This window comes from Cervus canadensis, chromosome 1 (assembly GCF_019320065.1).
Source record: "Cervus canadensis isolate Bull #8, Minnesota chromosome 1, ASM1932006v1, whole genome shotgun sequence".
In the NCBI taxonomy this organism is placed as follows: domain Eukaryota; kingdom Metazoa; phylum Chordata; class Mammalia; order Artiodactyla; family Cervidae; genus Cervus; species Cervus canadensis.
In genome coordinates, this window is record NC_057386.1 from 109,656,101 (window position 1) to 109,680,550 (window position 24,450).

General features: G+C 49.0%; 1 gene segment (V, D, J or C); it reads right to left on the minus strand.

The window, feature by feature from the left end:
- Positions 1-10,518: 10,518 nt before the first annotated feature.
- Positions 10,519-23,883, minus strand: LOC122438281. The segment is given in 5 exon segments: positions 10,519-10,532; positions 11,878-11,882; positions 16,230-16,236; positions 23,368-23,670; positions 23,779-23,883. Coding segments are annotated over 5 exon segments (375 nt in total).
- Positions 23,884-24,450: the final 567 nt, after the last annotated feature.

The window sequence follows — 24,450 nt, forward strand, 5'->3', positions numbered from 1 at the left end:
GGCTCCGCAGCCTCCTGGGCTGGAGGTGGGGTCCTGGGTCTTTTCATGCCTCCAGCCCATCAGGAGGAGGAGGGGCCTCATGCAAATCACTTCCTCCTCTCCCTGCCCAGGGCACCTGAGGTCCCGTGGGTTGGGGGGACTTGAAGGAGGCCGATGCTGGACCTCACACAGAGCGGGGACAGAAACGGAAGGAGCCCCTGCTGATGGGGCGACGTCTTTCAGCAAATGTGCTCCCGTGACCTTGGTGATTTCGGTCCTTCATCTCCTCCCCAGAGTATCTGAGGCTGAAGGGGGAGTTTGCAAGTCTTCCTCCCTTGCTGCACTCATCTAGCCTTTCCCAAACCTGAGCCCATCTTTAGAACACTCTCTGTCCTTCTCAGGGAACCGCTGCGTCCCACCTGTGTGATGCTGTCCGTCCTTGTCCCTCCAGCCCTGAGCCCAGGAGAAAATCCCAGAGCCTGTGTCTGGAGTGAAGGGAAAGGCGTGGCCCTTGAACACCATCTTGTAAAGTGTCCCTAGTCCCAGCGCTGGTGAATCAGCGCTGGGGGTTGAGAGTGACATGTAGAGACACAGGCCTGGGGTGACGGCCTCCTGTGCTAGAAAAACCATGACAATGTGGAGTAGCTTCAATAGACCTGTAGGGGAAAGGTCACCATGTCATCATGCAATGATGATAGCTTGCAAGTTCAGTTCCAACAAAGCTGGCATACATGTCTCATCATCGGAAATAGAAAAGCACCATGTGTGAACAGGTAGGTGTGCTGAGCACTGTGGACACTGTAAAACTCCCTTCCCCGTGGTTCTGCTGTGGAGCCGATGGACTCGGGAGGAGGAGGGATGTGGGGGCAACGAGGACGAGAAAGAGCTCAGACATCTCACGTGTTAACATGTGCGGAAGAGACGGGAAAAGTCTTGTTCATCTCTTCTTTTTTTAAGAAAAGTCTTGTTCATCTCTTCTTTCTTTAACATTAAAAATGTTAAATACTATTCTTGTTTTGTATTCATGTTAGATTTAATGCTAAAGTAGCTGTTTAATAAAATTCACACGATTTTGGTCAGAGTTGTTTGAGAACCTCGACTCATAGATGTAAAAACTATGATATTCCTAGTTAATTCTTTTCTTATTGTACAAATGTACTGATGATAGCTTTGGGAAATATGTGATTTCATATAGCTCAAGTTTTTAGATGGAAGAAGTGGTCACATAAAGGAAAGGAACAACTAACGAAGCCACAAAACCTGAAGCAATATCAGTTTCCATAGGTCACTCTAAAATGTTGAAATTGCCAAATAACACAACAGGGATAATTTCAAATGACATAGAAGGTGACAAAGGGTCCTTGCCTGCATCCCTCTCCCACTGTGAACACCGGGCGTTCTGTGGGAAATGGGGCAGCCCCTCTGCAGGGGTCTCTCATCCCCTGTCCAGGTATCTATCCCTGGAGGTCGAGGTTACTGAAGGAAGTCCATTTTTGTTGTATGATCCTCCCTCTGTCCTTGGTTGGGTGTTAGGTCTGGGTACTGATTCGACAGAAGAACAGGAACTGAGCAGCAAGCCTGTGGCTCTGAGCTGAGAGCTGCCGTGTCTCCTGGGGGCCCAGGTGCAGGAACGTCACCCTCCAGTGAGGACCCTGCTGCCTGCGTGGGTAAGAGCCAGGGGAGGAGGTGCCAGCCTGCCTGGCCAGGACCCTGAGCTCTCAGGACCAGCCCCACAGCGCCCCCTGCTGGACTCAGACCTCCTCATCCCCCACTTCACACAACAGCCTCCTGGAAGGGCTTTCTCACACTTGCAGGAGGGTCATTCTGATGTCACCGCCCAGGGCAGTAGAATGAGTCCTCTCCGTGGAGTTTGGGGCTGGTCATTAATTTTTCCAAGTAACTTTGACTTCAGGCCGTTTAATGCAATGCTGATAAACAAATGAATTTCAGGATTCCCTGAGGTCTGAGTTTGCTCTGCCTCGCTCCTGGGTTCACTATCAGAACACAACCACCTGAACCAGGTTCCAGGATTAAGAATCCCACATGCCTATGGTTTGTACCTGGTCACAGTTCTGTCTGAGTTTCCCTCCCGGGTTGACATGTGGTTGATGTTGGTTTTGCATGGTCACTAGGTACTGTTCCGCCCGGAGTGCACCGCTCTGTTCCTATTTATGTCTTTCCCTGAGTGACATCACTTTCACTTTTCACTTTCACACATCGGAGAAGGAAATGGTAACCCACTCCAGCGTTCTTGCCTAGAGAATCCCAGGGACGGCGGAGCCTGGTGGGCTGCCGTCTATGGGGTCGCACAGAGTCAGACACGACTATAGCGACTTAGCAGCAGCAGCAGCAAGAGAATATGAGGTTCCCAGGGATGACAGATCTTCCCTTGATCACGCCCAGGGGTTCTCATTTACCCTTGAACATGGTCCTCTCAGTACTTTTTGACTCAGATATTTAAAGATTAAAGATGTTTTGACTCAATTTTGTAAGCTTTCAATATTAAATGCTTGATATAAAGGATTATAACTATAAATGGGAATCTCATCCTTGTCAGGGCTCTTCTTTCACTCCTGATTGAGAAACCCTTCTGACCTGTTACCTGATCTTCGCTGGACATGGCTGACATTTATTTGTTAAACTCCATAGATATCATGAGAGTGGGTTTATATGGTCTGTGTCCAAAATAGTGACATTTATCCAATGTCATCTCAAACAAGGAACCAGGGAGGGAAAAGTGGGAGAGGTCATGAGGGAAAAGAGGAGAAAATGAGCAAGTGAGGAGTCTGAGAGCTGCATCCTGAGGGGGAGGGTCTCCTTCACCTGGAGAGGAGAACAGGGCCAAACCCCTGAGTGTCCCTCACCTCTGTCCTGGGTCACAAAGGCAGGGAATTTGCCTGGAGTCCCTTGTCATCATTGCCATGGGGACCCCCGTGTCCCCGCTGCTCCCACTGCAGGAGATGGTGCCCTCGGATCTGGGCTCATCAGTGGCATCACAGGCAGAGGGACGTGGGCACTTCTTGGGGAGCCCCTGCTCCTGACCGTCCATAGACCACCCCAGCCCTGAAATAGGAAGTGCTCCGATGGGGTGCAGAGGAGAGGACGGGAGGGCCTGTGGGCTCAGGAGAACCACTCCCGGGGGTCCCTGCATCCTGGGATGTATCACCGCTGCCCCTCACTCCTCAGGGTCTCTGCTCTGACCCTTCAGGAGCAGAGTTCACACCCTGGGGGACAATCCGCCTGCTGGGATGGTCCACGGACTCTGCTGAAGGCGCATCTGGGAAAGCCTCCTGCTCCTGATCTCAGGGGAGGGAGCACAGCTCCACGGCCCTCCTGATCACACGGATGATCGGGGTGCACTCCGTGGTGTCAGAATCTGTTTACTGCAATTGGGAATAGACTTACTATGAACCAGTATGTACCTCAGGAATCGATTGTGTGGAATTTATTTAAAATTTGACAATTCTCAGAGAACAAGCCCCCGACAGGCTAGTTTCTTGTCCCAGATCCAAACAGGTTATTACAAGATAATGAGTATTTCTTTTTTTATAGAGGGTTCAGGACTTGACATATCTTTATTTAAATAGCAGGTTTGTCTGGATCCCAAATATTTTTAAGTATAGATTTTCTTTTTTTTATTAATTTCATTCTCTGTATAATTTTTGGCAAGTTAATTCCAAACATTTCACTATTTACAGGCTGAATGTTTTAGTTTTAATTTATATTTTATTGAGAATTTAGTTTTCCTTGGAGCTCTGACGTCTATATACACATCTTTTCCAGATTACTACATAGGTATTTTTTTAAAGATATATAAATATATTTTTAAAAAGATATTCTCTGTTTATATGGTAAAAACATGAAATATTTTAATTCTTGAAAGCTATTCCCCCAAATAAATATAGTATAAAAAGTAAAGGTATGAAAGTATTCATTTGAGGGTAATTCTTAGTAACAGAACTTGGAAATGTTAAAAAATTATTCATAACACTTACTAAAGGTGGCAAGAAAAACTTTATTCAAGGTAAGGGTACTACAATGGGGGCTTATACTAAGGGATGGAGATTGAGCTTAAGTCTGACTCAAGGACACAGTTGTGATTGATAGCTAAGGAACAGGGTGGGTCCATGGGGTTGCAAACAGACTGGGCAACTGAAAAGCAATGAACAACAGCAACAGGGTGGGTGGACCTCAGGGTGAGGGTGGATTCTGGCTGAACTGAGAGGATCATTGCTGACCTAGGCATGGGTGATAGGATACTGAGGTGGGTGATAAGGAATTTGATCTGATACTGAGGGTGGTCCAATCAAGGGTGTGGTATTTTTTCTAAACTCACTTAGCAGATTCTGGCTAAAATTGGACTAAATGGACAGGTGCCCCTGGATAAAGACATGGCCCAAAGTTGGCAGTGCATTAATTAACTACTGCTGCATACAAATTACCCTAAACTAACAGATTAAAGTCTCAAAATTTTTGAGATGTTCCAATCTCAAAAACGACACAATGATCTCTGTTCGTTTCTAAGGCAAGCCATTCCATATAACGGTAATCCAAGTCTATGCCCTGACCAGTAACGCTGAAGAAGCTGAACTTGATCAGTTCTATGAAGACTTACAAGACCTTTTAGAACTAACACCCAAAAGAGATGTCCTTTATTTATAGGGGACTGGAATATAAAAGTAGGAAGTCAAGAAACACCTGGAGTAACAGGCAAGTTCAGCCTTGGAATACAGAATGAAGGAGGGCAAAGGCTAATAGAGTTCTGCCAAGAGAACGCACTGGTTATAGCAAACACCCTCTTCCAACAACACAAGAGAAGACTCTACACATGGACATCACCAGATGGTCAACACTGAAATCAGATTGATTATATTCTTTGCAGCCTAAGATGGGGAAGCTCTATACAGTCAGCCAAAACAAGACCGGGAGCTGACTGTGGCTCAGATCATGAACTCCTTATTGCCAAATTCAGACTGAAATTGAAGAAAGTAGGGAAAACCACTAGACCATTCAGGAGTGACCTAAATTAAATCCCTTATGACTATACAGTGGAAGTGAGAAATAGATTTAAAAGACTAGATCTGAGAGACAGAGTGCCTGATGAACTATGGACAGAGGTTCGTGACATTGTACAGGAGACAGGAATCAAGATCATCCGCAAGAAAAAGAAATACAAAAAAGCAAAATGGCTGTCTGAGGAGGCCTTACAAATAGTGTGAAAAGAAGGGAAGCGAACAGCAAAGGAGGAAAGGAAAGATATACCCATTTGAGTGCAGACTTCCAAAGAATAGCAAGGAGAGATAAGAAAGCCTTCCTCAGTGATCAATGCAAAGAAATAGAGGAAAACAATAGAATGGGAAAGACTAGAGAACTCTTCAAGAAAATAGAGATACCAAGGGAACATTTCATGCAAAATGGGCTCAATAAAGGACAGAAATTATAGGGATGTAACAGAAGCAGAAGATATTAAGAAGAGGTGGCAAGAATACACAGAAGAACTGTACAAAAAAGATCTTCACAACCCAGCTAATCACGACGGTGTGATCACTCACCTAGAGCCAGACATCCTGGAATGTGAAGTCAAGTGGGCCTTAGAAAGCATCACTATGAACAAAGCTAGAGGAGGTGGTAGAATTCCACTTGAACTGTTTCAAATCCTGAAAGATGATGCTGTGAAAGCGCTGCACTGAATATGTCAGCAAATTTGGAAAACTTCGCAGTGGCCACAGGACTGGAAAAGGTCGGTTTTCATTCCAATCCCAAAGAAAGGCAGTGCCAAAGAATGCTCAAACTACCGCACAATTGTACTCATCTCACACACTAGTAAAGTAATGCTTCAAATTCTCCAAGTCAGGCTTCAGCAATACATGAACCGTGAACTTCCATATGTTCAAGCTGGTTTTAGAACAGGCAGAGGAACCAGAGATCAAATTTCCAACATCCGCTGGATCATTGAAAAAGCAAGAGAGTTCCAGAAAAACATCTATTTCTGCTTTATTGACTATGCCAAAGCCTTTGACTGTGTGGATCACAATAAACTGTGGAAAATTCTGAAAGAGATGGGCATACCAGACCATCTGACCTGCCTCTTGAGAAACCTGTATGCAGGTCAGGAAGCAACAGTTAGAACTGGACATGGAACAACAGACTGGTTCAAATAGGAAAAGGAGTACATCAAGACTGTATATTGTCAGCCTACTTATTTAACTTATGTGCAGAGTACATCATGAGAAACACTGGGCTGGAGGAAGCACAAACTGGAATCAAGATTGCCAGGAGAAATCTCAATAACCTCAGATATGCAGATGACACCACCCTGATGGCAGAAAGTGAAGAGGAACTAAAAAGCCTCTTGATGAGTGAAAGAGGTGAGTGAAAATGTTGGCTTAAAGCTCAACATTCAGAAAACTAAGATCATGGCATCTGGTCCCATCACTTCATGGCAAATAGATGGGGAAACAGTGGAAACAGTGTCAGACTTTATTTTTTGGGCTCCGAAATCACTGTGGATGGTGATTGCAGCCATGAAATTAAAAGATGCTTACTGCTTGGAAGTAAAGTTATGACCAACCTAGATAGTATATTAAAAAGCAGAGACATTACTTTGCCAATAAACGTCCATCTAGTCAAGGCTATGGCTTTTCCAGTGGTCATGTATGGATGTGAGATTTGGTCTGTGAAGAAAGCTGAGTGACGAAGAACCGAGGCGTTTGAACCGTGGTGTTGGAGAAGACTCTTGAGAATCCCTTGGACTGCAAGGAGATCCAACCAGTCCTTCCTAAAGGAGATCAGTCCTGGGTATTCATTGGAAGGACTGATGCTGAAGCTGAAACTGCAGTACTTTGGCCACCTCATGTGAAGAGTTGACTCATTGGAAAAGACCTTGATGCTGGGAGGGATTGGGGAAAGGAAGAGAAGGGGACGCCAGAGGATGAGATGGCTGGATGGCATCTCCAAATGATGGACATGAGTTTGAGTAAACTCCGGGAGTTGGTGATGGACAGGGAGGCCTGGCGTGCTGCGATTCATGGGGTGACAAAGAGTCGGACAGGACTGAGCAACTGAACTGAACTGAACTGAAGCAAAGTTACTCTGATACAGTGGAAAATGTGCAATTTTGTGTGCATTAAATTTGAAGATAAGGAAGATTTAATGCTTAAGAGAAAAGGGAGAATTAGAAGGATTGATTGCAGAGTGGCTCGTCTCATATATTTCAGAGTCACCTGAAATGTGAGTTTGCGTCTTCCAGGGTCTGGGGTCATTATCTTCCACCTTTACCTTGACCCACACAAAAAGGTGTAAGGCTCTCAGAGTATAATGTGCCTCAGACCTCATACCCATTCTCCCTGGTTCTCTTTCAGTTTGACTTCTGTGGGGGTGGCTGTTGTTTCAGCTTTTCCCGTCAGATCCCCTCAGCCCACATGGCAGAGCCTTTTGATGCCTGTCTTTGCTATGGAATAGATTCCAGGGGGTGGGAATCTACACTCTAGGTCCAAGAGAACAGATATTTATCCAACTTCTGTCCAGAGAACCAGGGAGAGGAGATCTGCGGACCTTTGGGGATTAAACTGGGAAAAGTAAGCAAGTGAGGGAGTGGCTGTGTAACCAGGAAGGGTTCATTCTGACTCCACGCTGGATCTGTTTCTATGAATTTAACCCTTGTTTTTGTCATTTTTGTTATCATCGTCTTACACAGTGGCCTGCTTCAGAGAACCCTACTCCCTCTGCCTGAGCCTTAAACTAAAGTGCCTTTGTGTAGCTCACAGGGAGATAGTCTGAGCCTGCCCACCTGTGAATGCCTGTAAGAAAGGAAATACCATATCCCCCTGCCTGAGGCTTGCCATTCTAGGGAATAACTGCAAGAATGAAATGGTCTTTTTCACTTTCTTTCCTTACTTTCCCCCTTCTCTCATCCTTACAAGAACCTAGGATCCAGGCCCCAAGAAGATGGTTATTTTGAGGTGTTAGTCTGCCAACTTCTGTGTCAGCTGACTTTCTGAATAAAGTCTTATTTCTCTCCTCTCAGATTCGTTGGCCTCTCATGAGATGAGCAGAGTGAGCTTGGACTTGGTAACAATTGCGAACATTTAGATCAATCTAGCAGGACTGAAGTCACCTTCACAGTATGAGGTTGTTCCCCACCCCCCACCGTGATCTCAGGGCTCCTTTCACTTATTTACATCTGTGTTAATTTTTTAACAATATTTTCTTGTTTTCACTTCATAAGCCTCTCACCTACTGGGTTAATCATATTCCTAAGTATTTATTTTTTTGAGAGTATCATGAATTGAATTTTTAAAAGTACCCTTTTTGCTTCTTCATTTTTAGTAACTGGAAAACGATAGGTTTTCTAGCATTACTTCTCGTAACCCTGTGGGAGATCCTACATAGAACAGGTATAGTGTCAGGAAGAGTGCTGGTTTTCCTGTTTGTGGGGCAGGTGACAGGCAGTGGGCAGGTGGGACTGTGAGGTGGCGTCTGCAGCCCATGGGCAGTAAGATGACCACACAAAGGGTGACCTGGGACACGTGACCATCTAAGGAACTGAAATGGCCCCAGGTTCCATCTGACTTATGGGGGAAGGAAAGGCATGGAACACGTCTTTTTTTTTTTTCATTTTAAGAAAAAAGTCATCAATGTATCAAGACCTTAATATGTGATATTGTAAAGGCACCAACTATTCTCATATTGGTGTCTGGTGACAATAATTTGTGGAAACTCCACAAACGAGGAGCAAAGTGAACTTAATCTCCATAACAATAATTCAACATCATGTGGCAAGAGTTAGACAAAGAAATTGAACAGGAAGAATCAATGGTGGGTCTCAGCAGTGAGGGCCATGAAGAGGCAGTTGTTCCAAAAGACCCAAATGTAAGACGCACCTTACATGCTCCCGTGTTGGTGCAGCAGTAACTGAAGGAATCTCTCCAGTGGAGAAAAAGCACAGGCGTTCATGCTGAGGGCCAATGAGAGGGGTCAGAGCTCTAGAAACTCCTGGGAACGGGCAGATGCCCCAGGGATGGAGATTAAAGGCTCCCGAGTCAGAGTTCAGATCCGAGATGACCTCAGCCAGACCCCAACCTCAGCCCCTGAATTCAGGGCTAAGAGACGCTCTGTCCCTAGTGATGGGGACATGAACTTTCTGTTTCCTTTGAGACCTTCTCCTGGGAATGGGCTGCTGGAGGGCCTTCAAGGACAGAGGGGACAGGAGGAGGCTCCATGCCCAGGCAGACCCCTGGATGAGCTGGAGTCGGGGAGACAGTAGCAGCAGCAGGTCCAGCCAGATGCCGAGCAGGAACCTGCTGGGCGCCTCACCTCCCCCAGATGGAAGGGAGTCCGTACCATTTCTGTCTAGTTCCCGCAGGCCTGGAGCTCTGGGTGAGCCTGAGAGGCTGTCACAGGAAAGGCAGGAGCAGCAGCCTGGTATCAGCTCAGCCCAGTGATGGCCAAGGAGCCAGAACTCCAGATTTGAGACCTGGGAAATGAGCAGAGACCCCGAGATCTGAAATGGAGCAGGGACCCCGTGCGTCCACTACTAGCATCAGAGAGAAGGAGAGCTGTTGGGACCAGGACCCACACTGGACGCTCTGATGAGTCCAGAATCAGACGGAAGTGTACTGTGTCTCTTTGGTTCTGACCTGACCCATCATGGACTCTGACCCCAGGGCACCTGCCCCTGGCACCAGGGATTTCTGCTCAAGTTGAGAAAATCAGACAATGACTTGTTGCAAAGGAAATCTGAAGAAGGGGTGAATTAAGAAAGATGTGAACAGATTTTTCTGGACTAAGTTCCCTGGTGTGATTCTGAACCCAGTCTTAGGCCAAAGAGACAAATGAAGCAGCTGCCTTTGCAGAGGATGTTTCTGCCCCCAGAGCCCAGACTCTGCGAGGACAGCAGGTTTTTGTCTCACTTCCCCCCTGGCTCGGAGCACTGTGGGACTATTAAGGCTGAAATCAAGAGACGCACAGTAATAATCAGCCTCGTCCGCAGCCTGCAGCGAAGTGATGGTCAGGGTGCCTGTGTTGCCAGACTCGGTGCCAGAGGATCGGTTGGGGACCCCCGAGGGTCGTTGTTACTATCATAGATCAGGGTTTTAGGGGCTGATCCTGGGAGGTGTTGGTACCAGCTCACACCCAACATCCCAATGTTGCTGCTGCTTCCGGTGCAGGAGATGGTGACCCTCTGGCCCAGGGACCCGGACACAGAGGGCGGCTGGGTCAGCACAGCCTGGGCCCAGTATCCTGGAAGGGGGAGAGACAGAGATGATGACTCTGGGGTCCAGACACGAGAGAACAGAGCACGGCCCGTGAGTCTTCCCAGAACCCTTCCCCTGTCCCCCCATCCAGTCACCTGTGCAGAGAGCGACCAGGGTGAGAAGCAGAGGGGTCCAGGCCATGGTGGACATGGTCAGGGCGTCCTGCCTTCTGTGGCCCCATAGCTGAGCAGAACGACCCCACACCGCTCCTTCCCCTCTTCATACTCTGAGAGGGGGAGGGGCCTTTCATGCAAATAACCCCCCATCCATCCCCCGCACTGGATCAGGTCCCTCTGCCTGAGGGCGGCGAGGGGGTGGGGAGTGGGCTGGGGTGGGGCTGTATGGGGCCCAGAGGTGGGAGGTCACAGCTGGGAGCCCTGAGCAGAGGCCACCAGCCAGGGCCAGGGGGCTGCTTCCTGCTCCCATCCTCCTAGTCACGCTGAGGAGTGGCCCCCGCGCGCCCCCTGGTGTCCAGGCCCAGACATGCATCCTGTAGCTTGCGGACCCGGGCCCCTCAAGGCTAGCTCCTGCCCCGGCTCTGTGCTCGGCCCCTTCCCTTGTGCCAGGCCAGGCGCTGCTTCCCTGCCCCCTGTGACCTCAGGGCTGTCTGTGGGCTCCCCTCAGAGCCTCAGGTCGAGTGTGTCCACCGCTTTCTTGGCAGCTCAGGGTCAGGACTGAGGGGGCGTCTGGGGCACAAGTTCCTCTCACATCAGGATCAGGGCAGGGCCGTGCTGGCCCCGGGGAGGCCCGTCCCCTCCTGGGCAGGATAGCGGGTCCCTCCTCTGTGGGTCCCCTCCATGGTGTCCGAGCCCTGCTTCCTCTGTGTGTCCCCTCAGCCGAGAGGAGGAGGAGGCTCTTCTCTGTGGCGGGGTCGAGGGTGTGAGGGGAGGCCTGGGGTGTGACTCCTGGATCTTTACTGTGTGTGAAGCTTTCCACACACTGAACCCCGACCTCGTGTCCTAGCTCATGAAGGAACCCCTCTGGGCTTCTCTCCTGCAGGCACGGGGCACAGGCTGCAGGCAGCAGGGCTGGTGATACTCAGGGCAGCTTTTATTGAGAATCCGAAAGGCTCTGAGCAGCGTCTGTTCCCAGGGACCCTGACATGTGGTGGTTTAGGACCAGTCGTCCCAATTAGTATGTTCGAGAGGATACAGTTCCGGGAAAGTTTGGTTGGAGAAGCATGGCCCGACTGTAGTTTGTCCTTCACTGCATGAGTGTGTTACACTGTAGGTGTGACTTTGAGACTTTTATAAATAGTTATTTATTTATTTGTCTGGGTGGTGTCTTAATTGTGGCTTGTGGGATCTAGTTTCCCGACCAGGGATGAAACCAGGCTGACTGCACTGGGAACATGGAGCCTTAGCCACTGGACCACCTGGGAATTCCCTGAGATAGTAAATGTATGAAAAGATGTTAATGGATTAGTGAAAATTTAAGGCTATTACTTATATAAGTGCATTAGTTTAATTGAAGGGAAATCTATGTTTGTTTCAATTTTTCATTGACAAGAGTTCTGTATCTGAAAAACAATTATCTTTGTAAGTTTTTTAATTAAGAAAATGTTAAATAAATGATCCAAGAGGGATCTATTGAATATTGTTTGTTAACAAGTAAATCAGTCCTCAAAATTCATTGGAAGGACTGAAACTGAAGCTGAAGCTCCAATATTTTTGCCACCTGATGTGAAGAACTGACTCATTGGAAAAGACCCTGAGGTTGGGAAAGATTAAAGGCAGGAGGAGAAGGGGACAACAGAGGATGAGATGGTTGGATGGCATCACCGACTTGACAGGCAGGAGTTTGAGCAAGCTCCGGGAGTTGGTGATGGACAGGGAAGCCTGGCATGCTATAGTCCATGGGGTCGCAAGGAGTCGGACATGCAAAGACCAACTGAACTGAACAAGTAAAAATTAATTTTTACAAAGATATTTGTACTACTAGATTTTTGGAGTCTGAGTGAAGCAGAGCAGGAATCAGCATATTTCTGCCACTTATATCATCCCCACTGGGGGATTTTTATCTGATTTGGAAGATGTATGTCAAAACATTGCAGTCTGAGCAATCAGAGCCATGGGTGAGTGTCACATCTGAGATGAGGGAAAGTCAGATCTGTTGTCTAGAACTTGAGAAGTGACCACTGCAAGTTACCCTGAGTTAGACGTGGACCAGGCAGAGCAGCATTCACTGCACTGGCAGGGAGGGCACAGTCCAGTTCAGTCGCTCATTCGTGTCTGACTCTTTGCAACTCGATGGACTGCAGCACACCAGGCTTCCCTGTTCATCACCAACTCCCGGAGCTTACTCAAACTGATGTCCATCGAGTCGGTGATGCCATTCAACCATCTCATCCTCTGTAGACCCTTCTCCTCCTGCCTTCAATCTTTCCCAGCATCAGGGTCTTTTCCAATGAGTCAGCTCTTCACATCAGGTAGCCAAAGTATTGGAGTTTCAGCTTCAACATCAGTCCTTCCAATGAATATCCAGGACTGATCTCTTTTAGGATGGACTGGTTGGATCTCCTTGAAGTCCAAGGGACTCTCAAGAATCTTCTCCAAAACCACAATTCAAAAACATCAATTCTTTGGCACTCAGCTTTCTTTATAGTCCAACTCTCACATCCATACATCTACAAGCTGTGTTTTATACTAAGACATATTAAAAAATAAATTTAGAAGCATTAATAAAACGAATGTAAAAATAGAAATACCTAGACACAATTGTAGTATTGCTAGTACATACTCATTTACATACATGTAATTTCGTACAGGAGGACAAGCAAGAGGACTTAATGTCTCCATTAACTAGGAAAAATAAGGAACAAAAATAATGCTTATCTCCGTGTAAAATAAAATTATGGCTTTGTATTCAGATCAGATGTTCTGGCACATTAACTGTTTAATAAAATTTATATGGTTATTTTCTTTTCTCAACATGTGTTTGCAAGAATCAACTCATATCCAAAAAAATATTCATTCTAAATCCTTTTCCTGTTATTTCAATGCATGGATGATTGTGTAGGGAAAAATAGGAAAATAGGTGAAGATAGGAACCGGTAAATGACAAAACCATCGGTGTGTGGCCCAGGCCCCTTGAAGGAGGGTGAGAAGGTGACAGGAAGCAAGGGTGTCCCACGCCCTGTGCCCAGATTCCAGAAGCACGAGGCAGGGCAAAGGCCTCCAAACCCACATCCCGTCACTGTCCCCTAAAGGACAGTCTTGGTTCAGGAGTGAGGACGTGAAGGGAGGGGTCCAGGTTGTGGAGGAGGGCCCCCAGGACCCTGCTCTTGAGACGAAGTTGTTGACATGGAGAAAGTCCCTCCCCTGGGGTCTCTTATCCTCTGTCCAAGCATCACTGTAGGTCAAGTTTACTGACATTTCTGTTGTGTAATTTCCCATCCATCCTAGCCTGGACCTCAGGTCTAGGCACTGACCCCCCACACAGAGGAGCGGAAATAAGAGGCAAGACTGTTGCTCACAGCTGAGAGCTCTCATGTCCCCTGGGGCCCAGGTGCAGGAAAGTCACTCTCCACTGAGTGCCCTGCTTCCCACGTGGGCAAGAGCCAGCGGAGGAGGTTCCCAGGCTGCCTGGTCAGGAGCCTGGAGCCCTGGGTGAGCCTGAGAGGCTGTCACAGGAAAGGCAGGAACAGCAGCCTGGGCCTCAGCTCAGCCCAGTAAGGGCCAAGGAGCCTGAACGCCAGACTTGAGGCCAGGGAACCGAGCAGGGACCCCCTGCGTGCACTACTAGCATCAGAGAGGAGAGCAGCTGGGACCAGGACCCATACTGGACGCTCTGATGAGTCCAGAATCAGACAGAACTGTACTGGGTTTCTCTGGTTCTGACCTGACCCATCATAGACTCTGACCCCAGGGCACCTGCCCCTGGCACTAGGGATTTCTGCTCAAGTTAGGAAAATCAGACAATGTTTTGCTGCCAAGGCAAGCTGGAGAAGGGGTGAATTAAGAAGCTGTGAACAGATTTTTCTGGACCAAGTTCCCTGGTGGGACTCTGAGCACAGTCTTAGGCCAAACAGAAAAATGAAGTGGCTGCCTTTGCAGAGGATGTTTCTGCCCCAGAGCCCCGCTCTGAGGGGACAGGAGGTTTTGGTCTCACTCCCCCCGGCCTGGAGCACTGTGGCATGACTGACAGTGCCGTCATGAGACGCACAGTAATAACCCGCCTCGTCCTCAGCCTGCAGCGGAGTGATGGTCAGGGTGCCCGTGTTGCCAGACTTGGAGCCAGAGAATCTGTCTGGGACCCCTGAGGCTCTAATATCGTCACCATAGATCAGGAGTCTGGGGGCCTTTCCTGGGAGCTGTTGGTACCAGCTCACATCATTATCCCCAGTGCTGCTGCTGCTTCCGGTGCAGGAGATGGTGACCCTCTGGCCCGGGGACCCGGACACGGAGGGTGGCTGAGTCAGCACAGCCTGGGCCCAGGATCCTGGAAGGGGAAGAGACAGAGATGGTGACTCTGGGGTCCAGACACGAGAGCAGGGAGCAGGGCCCGTGTGTCTTCCCAGGGCCCTTCCCCTGCCCCCCATCCAGTCACCTGTGCAGAGAGCGACCAGGGTGAGGAGCAGAGGGGAGCAGGCCATGGTGGACATGGTCAGGGTGTCCTGCCTTCTCTGGCCCCACCGCTGAGCAGAGCGTCCCCACACCGCTCCTTCCCCTCTTCATAGTCTGAGAGGGGGAGGGTCCTTTCATGCAAATGACCCCCACCCCCAGCTCTCTGATCCCTCCCTGGGCCCTGGTTCATGTCCTTCTGCTGGAGAGTGGCAAGGGTGTAGGCAGGGGCGGGGCTGCGGGGGGCCCAGGGCTCGGAGGTCCCAGCTGGCAGCCCAAGCACTCAGGGCTCGGAGCTGTGACCTCCAAGCCCCTGGCCTCCTCCAGCACAGGGTCATGAACCAGGGCTGATCCCACCTCTCACCCCCACAGACTCACAGGAATGGCCGCCAGGCGCCCCCTGGTGGCCAGGCCCGGACACACATCCATGACCTAGAGACGAGAACCTCAGAACAGCTCCTGCCCCTGCTCCGCGCAGGGTCCACTCCTTAAGGCCAAGTCAGGCGCCCCTTCTGTGTGCTCCATGACCTCATGGCCGTCTGGGGCTCACCTCAAGACTCCCCTCAGACGCTCAGGGCAGTCTGTCCACAGCACCCTTGGCTGCTCAGAGGTCAGGATACAGGGAGTGTCTGTGACACAAAGTCCTTTAACTCATGATCAAGTCAGGGTCGTCCGTGACCACCCCATGGATGTAGCTACCTGGCTGGGCAGGCCTTCGGATTCTTTCCTCTTTTATTAGTAATGAATCAGTGTGTCTTACACACACGCGCACACACACACACACAATATTCAAGGCCCTTTTCCAGGGGTCTGTAGGCACATTGTTCATAAATGTACTCCCTAACCCAACGATACTATTTTGCTGGCCTCCTCTTTCCCATATGAGTTGTATAAAATATCTCCTAGCTTTCTCTCTGTATCTGCTTGGAGTCAGAAGCTGTCTTCACGAGTCAGGCTTACTCTGCCCGCAGCTCCCAGGACACACAGGAGAAGCTGATCTTGGTGGCACCGCCTGTGACCAGGTGCCCATGTCATGATCACTCTCCTGGTCTTCCCCTCCCATCCTAGGACAGGAGCTCACAATCGTCAAGGAAATTGAGTGGCTGCATCTGGAGCCAGAGGAACAATGGAGGGTCTGAGGGCCGGGGACCAGCAGACCTCAGGGGGTGGGTTTTCCATGGGACCTGTTGGTGCACAGACGCATCACATCCCCAGCTCTGCTGCCCTTTCAGGACAAGTGGACCTGAGGACTAAACCTGCCGCTGGCCCTGCTGAGGCAGCACAGACTGCGCTCAGGACCCTGGCAGGGGCCAGGGGGCACATCACTACCGCGGAGCCTGACACGAGGGGACGACGGGAACCCTGCGCGGTGTGGGAACTGGCGTCCCTCCTGGTGACGTCTGCAGACCCCACCTGTCACCCCTGCTCTGACCCGCCACCTTCTCAAGAGATAACACGCAGGAGGCAGCGCTGTCAGTGATGAAGTGCTCCTGCAATCTGGCTGCTCACTGCTGACATTTCTACTCAGCGTGTCTTGAAGACAATATTTTACCACTGGTTTGAATTTTCTTATGTTTCTCGGTCAATATTTATTGTTTTCCTACTGATATGGTCAAAGTGCATATTATCTTTTATTCGGCTGGGACCAGAATATCTCACACTTTGAACTACTGATAAAATTATATAATTTTAAAGTTACATATTATTTGTAATAATTGTGATCCTGAATGTTTTTGTAGTCATTCTAATGAATTGTCAGTATAATCTCGAGTCCTAAAGGTATTGATTCTTCATTTCAACCTATTTTCATTTTTAGTGTTGTTTCTAACATTGATTTGATCGAGTCGTGAGGAAGCGAAAGTCCATTAGAAGATTCTCCCCCTGACATGCACGCCACTCCATGAAACAGGAACAAGCTGGCAGCATCCCGTTTGATGCAGGGCGTCTTCTCGCTCTTTCTGGGATGGCCAAGGCAGCTGTGGAGAAAATCTCTGTTTCTGTGTGGTTGGGGGGACGTGATGGGTGGTCTTTAGATTTTCTATTCAGTGTTCATAGGTGTAAGTTCCATTTCTAAGCTTTGGAAATGCTGCCAGGAGCCCAGAAACCACACTGGCGCCCTCTTCTGTTTAGAAACGCTGAGTCCGAATTCTCATCAACAGGTTGCAGGTCACACAGGCGTTCCTGGGGGTGAGGTGACCCCAGGTGCCCACTGCAGGTGAAGCTCAGGGAACCCCCAACAGCACCCACGTGGCCTCTGCACCCACAGCCCACTGCCCTCACCCACCTGGTCTGGGCCACGTCCAGGACTTAAGCTGTTCTCCCAGCCTCACAGGGATTTCTCAGAAGAAAACACTTTTCCTGGAGTTCAAGGGCTAAGTCCTGAACCTCCCCTTCCTCAGACACATCAGGGCACCGGGGCCTAGAGGAGGAGGGTTCCAGGGCTGTTTCATCCTCTATGTCTTTTCTCACAATTTCCATTCTTTTTGCCCCAACTTCCTACCTCATGCTTCGTGGCAAGTGAAGACTGTTTGCTGGGAGAATTTTGATCAATTTGGGAATAATTGTTGTATTTTTAAATACTTTTAGTAGCAAATAATAGCTTCACTATGTTGTGCTCTTTTCAATGTTTGTTGTCTTAGTAGCATTCAGGGCTTGGAGCTAAAAGGAGGAGTATTTATTATTTTGGGGGGAGAATGAAATTTTATTTCTTGTTCACTCAATTCCTGAAACACCAGAAATCACAGTGTTCTATCATCAAAGATTACTTTTAATTATATAGTCTGATTGATACATATTTGAAGGCCAAAATCCCAGTGATATAACACAAAAATGTATTTTCACCATTTTAAATGACATCCCATTTTGAACTGGCAATAGCAAAGAACTAGAAAGTAACTGATTTGGAAAATAATTTAAATCGATTTTTCATTCTGCAATACCAAAGTATTGATCAAAATATATTTTAAGCATGTATCATGATAAAAAAAAGAATTTATAGAAAAACATTGTGTTAGAGAGTAGTAACATCCTGATTTTTCTAAACCTTTTGGACATATTGAGTTAAATACTACACTTCCACATAAAAAAATAAAACAAATAATTTAAAGCTACTTGGTAGGTGTTCCTTAAGTTTGCTTTTTTTTCTGGCTTACATCCCAGATATTGAGAAAGTGTGGACAATAATAACTGGGTAATAAATAATTTTTCTCCTCAAAATTTTTTTTTAGATATCTCTTACAATATATTGCAATTTTTAGTGCAAAGAGTTCCACTTTTACTCAGATGTATCCTTAAGTGTTTTATATGTATCATATTACAGATGGTGTTACTTTTATTTTTAGAAACCTAGGTCCAATGCTCGTCTACAGAATATAATGAATTTCTGCATGTTTGCTTTTATATCGCAAAACCCCAAGTGAAACACACAGAAGCACGTCTTAGTGACCACTTGACCCTGAGCTGAGCCTGGCATGAATCCACCTCTTCCATGCCCTTCCACCGTCTCCACTGAGAGGTTTTTATCTCTGATTAAGAAGTTTTGACAAAGCCAACGAATGTTCAAATAACTGCGCAACTGCACTGATTTCACATGCCAGCAAAGCAATGCTCAAAAGTCTCCAAGATAGGCTTCAACAGTACAAAAGCTGAGAACTTCCAGATGTTCAAGCTGGATATAGAAAAGGCAGAGGAAGCAGAAATCAAATGGCAAACATCCACTGGATCATAGAAAAAGCAAGAGAGTTCCAGAAAAACTTCTCCTTCTGCTTCACTGACTTCCCTAAATCCTTTGACTGTGTGGATCACAACAAACTGTGGAAAATTCTGAAAGATATGTGAATACCAGACCACCTTACCTGCTTGCTGAGAAACCTATATGCAGGTCGGGAAGCAAAATTTAGAATGGGACATGGACAAAATGGGACATGGTACCAAACTGGGAAATGACTATGTCAAGGCTGTATATTGTCCCCTTGCTTATTTAACTTATGTGCAGAGTCCATCATGCAAAATGCCGGGCTGGATGTAGCACAAGCTGGAATCAGGATTGCAGGAGAAATATCAATAACCTGAGATGTGCAGATGACATCACCCTTATGGCAGAAAGCGAAGAGCAACTAAAGACCCTCTTAATGAAAATGAAAGAGGAGAATGAAAAAGCTGGCTTAAAACTTAACATTAAAGAAACGAAGAACATGCCATTCAGTCCCATCACCTCAAGGCAAATAGATGGGGAAACAAGGGAAACAGTGACTTTATTTTCTTGGGCTCCAAAATCACTGCAGATGGTGACTCCAGTCATGAAATTAGGAGAGGCTTGCTCCTTGGAAGAAAAGCTATGACCAACCTAGACAGCATATTAAAAAGCACAGACGTTAGTTTGCCAACAAAGGTCCATGTAGTAAAAGCTATGGTTCTTCCACTAGTCATGTACAGATGTGAGAGAGTTGGACCATCAAGAAGGCTGAGTGCCAAAGAATTGATGCTTTTGAACTGTGGTGTTGGAGAAGACTCTTGAGAGTCCTCTGGACTGCAAAGAGATCAAACCAGTCAGTCCTAAAGAATCTCAATCCTGTATATTCATTGTAAGAACTGATGCTGAACCTGAAGCTCCAGTCCTTTGCCACCTGATGCGAAGAGATGACTCACTAGAAAAGACCCTGATGGTGGGAATGATTGAAGACAGAAGGAAAAGGGGAGGAGAGAGAATGAGATGGTTGGATGGCATCACCGACTAAATCCACATGAGTTTGAGCAAGCTCCATCCAGGGACAGTGAAGGACAGGGAGTCCTTGGCGGGGTCCCCAAAGTGTGCTGGGCTGCCCCAGGCCTTCATTTCCCCCCAGCCCATGCCCGAGGAGGGGCTGCCATGCAAATGGGGGTCCACCCACGGCTAGCCCAGCTGGCCCTGAGCCCTGATGTTGGAGCTACCTGCAAGAAGTCACCAGCTAATGTCTATCTAAACTATTTTCTATTAGGCACATTTGTGGCTATTTTATTTGTGGAGCCTTTCTCACCCCTCGGAAGGATCTATGCTTAATAGTTTCTTTTGTTAGCGTACTGTGCTTAGGATGTTTAGAACAATCATGAGCATTTTTGCAATAAGAGCACACATTTATCAAACAAGCCAGAATGCCAGCAAAAGGGTTTGAATTGAAGTATTTCCTTTATCCCTGGCCCCTTCATAGGGTACCAGCATCCAGGAGATTTATTAATTAGGGTTTTAAGTTGGTCTTTATTCAGTGAAAGAGGAGCAGGAGAACTTTCGGCAGGCAACACAAGAATCTGCAGCAGGGCAAACAGAGACAACAGCAGAAAGTGGGGAGGATACAGGGTGGGGTAGAGGCCGGGGCCAACCTGGAGGGTCCCTTGTGTCCTGGCCTTGGGTGTCAGGTTTTTTCCTCATGACCTCGTCGCGGGTGGGATCTCCCACAACGGCTCCCGGCCCTGCTCAGTCCAGGTGTCTGCAGCTGGGGGACCAGAAGAGAGTGTCCACTCTGAATTTGGAAAACAAATCGGGAATGGGCCTTGGGGACCTGGGAAAGATGTTTCTGTGGTTGAGGAGGTTTTGGAAAATTCACAGACAGGGAACCTGGCAGAGAAGAAAGCCTGGCCTGTCCTGAGAGATGGAGCCAGGGCTTTCTCTGCTGACTCCTCAGGACTCACCTGCTGCAGGGTCTGTAAAGGGAAAAAACCCGTATCTTCCTCAGGCAGTTACTCAGAGACTGAGTGACCATGAGTTTGGGAAAATTCAGTCCTGATAGCAGCACCATAGAAATGAAGAGGGAGCCGGAGCCAGAGCCCATGTCAGTGTCTGAGCTGTGGACATGGCCCTACAGCCCGGGACCCACACTCTGGGGGATGAGAGGATGGAGACGAAGGGGAACACGGCTGTGCTGGAGCACTTCCGGGGCAGACACAGCACTTCCTCTGGGGAACTGGCTCCCAGCGCTGAGGCAGGGGCAGCTGAATTCCGTCCACACCTGTGAGGGCCTGCCCTGTCTCAGGTCACAACACAACCCTGTGTGTGTCCTCCCACTATCCACAGAGATCTCTGTGCAGAGAAGCCTCCCTGGCAGATCCCTTCACAGAAGCTGCTCACTGAAAAAAAGACTCAGAGCCAAGGTCTGTGGGCCCAGGGATTTTGTCTCACTTCCCCGTCATCTGATTCACAGTGGGAATGATAGCTGCTCCCACTGCCTTGACATGCAGCACAGTAACAATCTCGTCTTCAGACTGAGCCCTCGTGGTGGTGAGGGCGGCTTTGTTCCCAGAGACGGAGCCAGAGTAGCAAGCAGGGACCCCAGACGGGTGGCTGTTTGTGCTGTAGATAAGCAGTCGGGAAGCCTGGCCTGGGTTCTGCTCTTGCCAGTTGGGGTCATTACTGGTGGTGACTGACCCAGAGCTGAGGCCACAGGTCAGGGTGACCGTCCCTCCTGGAGACACTGACAGTGCTGGCTCCTGGACCACAGTCTGAGCATCCGCCCCTAAGAGCAACAAGAGAGAGACAGGGGTTGTTTGGAGACAAGGGCTCTAAGACCCTGCTTGGGAGTGCCCCAAGGATGCAGAGTCCCGGCCCCTGACCTGAGCAGTAAGTGAGGAGCCTGAGCAGAAGCATCATCCAGGCCATGGTGGGGACCCTCCCAGGACATGGCCTCCTCAGCCTCCTGGGCTGGAGGTGGGGTCCTCGGTCTTTTCCTGCCTCCCATCCCATCAGGAGGAGGAAGACCCTCATGCAAATCATTTCCTGCCTCTCCCTGCCCAAGTCACTTGATGTCCCCTTGGCGGGGCAGTTCTTGAAGGAGGCAGATGCTGGACCTCTCACATATCAGGGACAGTACCGGGAGGAGACCCTGAGTGATGGGGTGACAACCTTCCCCTAATCAGCCCTCACGTCCTTCGTTTCTTGAACCTGAATCTTTCCCTGCAGATGTGAGGCTGAATATAACGGATGTGCTCCCCTTTCTGCCCCAGCGATCCTGTTCACCCCAACACCATACTCCCCCGTGACTGGGAACCTCTCCTCCCTTCCCGTGAAATCACTTCCTGCTCCTTGTGAGGATCCGTGGGTGGCTCTTCCTCCAGCAGGAAACTCAACAAGGAACAAGAGAGTCACATGTGATCTGTGGGGGGACAGTGTCTCCCCACACACAGGCTGTGAAACCACTGCTGATCACGACCGTCCAGGGCATCAGGGCTGCGTGGTTGACACCCACACCATCACCAGGTGTAGGGGCTTAGCTATCCTGGGCTCTGAGAACCACCAATAAATTGGGGTAGCTTCAATATATCTGCACTTTTTAGAAGAAAATTATATCGAGATTCTTTCAAAATATTAGATGAAAATAATAGAAAAACACATGACTCATGATCAGAACTTAAAATGATACTGTTGGTGTGAACATCATGAAGTGTTCTAAATTCCCTTTCCCCTACATGGTCTTACGTGGAGCAGAAGGACTAGGAAGAGCAGCTAAGGGGCTTTAGGGTGAAAGCTTGTTCAGTAAGTTGTGATGTACAGCCACAACATACTCGTTCTCAGCGTGTGAAATGAAACAGGATTTGAAGTCCATTTCAGAGCTGCTGCTACAGTGTCTGCTGCAAACAACATGCTGAAAATTGTGTTCCTTTCTCAGTATCTGTGACTGAGGTCCGATTCCGTCAGCCAAAGATCTGCACTGCTTGATCTGGAGCCTATTAAGCAAAAGTCCTCTGGTACAATGGAAAACATGTAATTTCGTGGGCATGGAAGTTGAAGATAAGGAAGATTTAAGGGTTAAAGGAAAAGGGAGGATTCAAAGGAATAATCCCACATATTGTAAAATGTGCATCTCAGTGAACTTTGGGCCCACAGCCCAGCCTGCCTGCTGTGCAGACCCTGCACGTGCGTGTGAAAGGGCAGTGACAGGAGCAGGACACCGGCGTGGTGACATGCGGCGCTCGCAGATCCCATGTGCCCGCTGAGGCTGCGATTTCAGGGTGGGCGGCCCCCTCCCCAGGGGTCTGAAGTCACCTGTGAGCCTGAGAGGCTGTCCCAGGAGAGGTAGCAGCAGCTTGGGCCTCAGCTGAGCCCAGTGATGGCCAAGGAGCCTGAACTCCAGCCTTGAGACCAAGGAACCAAGCAGGGACTCCTGAGCGTCCACTACTAGCATCAGACAGGAGGAGAGTCTTTGGGACCAGGACGTAAACTGGACACTCAGATGTGTCCCGACTCAGACACCGCTGGACTCCATTTCTCTGGTTCTGACCTGACTTGCCGGAACTCTGTCCCCAGGGCATCTGCCCCTGGGATCTAGGGATTTCTGCTCAGTTGGAGAAAATCAGATAGTATGTGGTTTCCAAGGAAAAGCCCTGGGCGGGGAGTGGGGTGGGGGAGCTGCCGAATGAAGGAGATCTGAACAGATTTCCTGGAGCAAGTTCCCAGCGTGGGGCTCAGATCCCACTTTTTGACCAAACAAACCAAACATTTTGCTACTTTGGTATAGGATGATTCAGCCCCAGGAAGCCCATGACCTGGAGGAGAGCAGGTTTTTGTCTCACTTCCCCCCTGGCCTGGAGCACTGTGCCATTACTGCTACTACTGTCAGCAGATAAACAGTAGTAATCGCCCTCGTCCTCAGCCTGGAGCGAACTGATGGTCAGCGTGGCTGTGTTCCCAGACCTGGAGCCGGAGAATCGGTCGGGGACCCCGGAGGCTCGACTGGTTGCACCATAGATGAGCATTCTGGGGGCAGATCCTGGGAGCTGTTGGTACCAGCTCACATAATTACCATAACCAACATTGCTGCTGCTTCCAGAGCAGGTGATGCTGACCCTCTGGCCTGGGGACCCGGACACGGAGGACGGCTGAGTCAGCACAGCCTGAGCCCAGGATCCTGGAAGGGAGAGAGACAGAGATGGTGACTCGGGGGTCCATCACGAGAGCAGGGAGCGGGGCCCGTGAGTCTTCCCAAGACCCTTCCCCTGTCCCCCCATCCAGTCACCTGTGCAGAGAGCGACCAGGGTGAGGAGAAGAGGGCACCAGGCCATGGTGGACACGGTCAGGGCGTCCTGCCTTCTGTGGCCCCACAGCTGAGCAGAGCGTCCCCACACCGCTCCTTCCCCTCTTCATACTCTGAGAGGGGGAGGGGCCTTTCATGCAAATGACCGTCCTCCCCCAACTCCCACAATGCTCTGATGACCTCTGGGACCTGGGTCAGCTTCCCGTGCCTGAGGGAGGCCAGTTGTGGTCAGACGTGGGGTTGTGTGGGGCTTGGGGGTGGGAGGTCACAGCGGGAACCCTGAGCAGAAAAAACCAGGAAGGACCAGGGGACTGGTCTCTGCTCTCACAGGTCCAGACACTCAGCAACGGCCTCCGATCGCCCCCTGGTGTCCTGGCACAAACACAGATCCTGACCTGGGGATCAGAGCTCTTAAGAGGCAACTTTCCCCAAAGTGCTTTTGAAATTACACCCTTCAGGCTGTGTCTGGATGGGAAACAACAGCCAACTGTACCTCACCCTGTAGTGCATGTGAGTGTTACACAGTGGATGTGTGACTTGGAGATTTTAAATGAACCAAAATGTGTTCATGGGTTAGTAAAAGTCTAAGGTCATCACTTAAAATAGATGCCTAAGTTTAACTGAAGAAGATGTTGTTGTTAAATCACTAAGTTG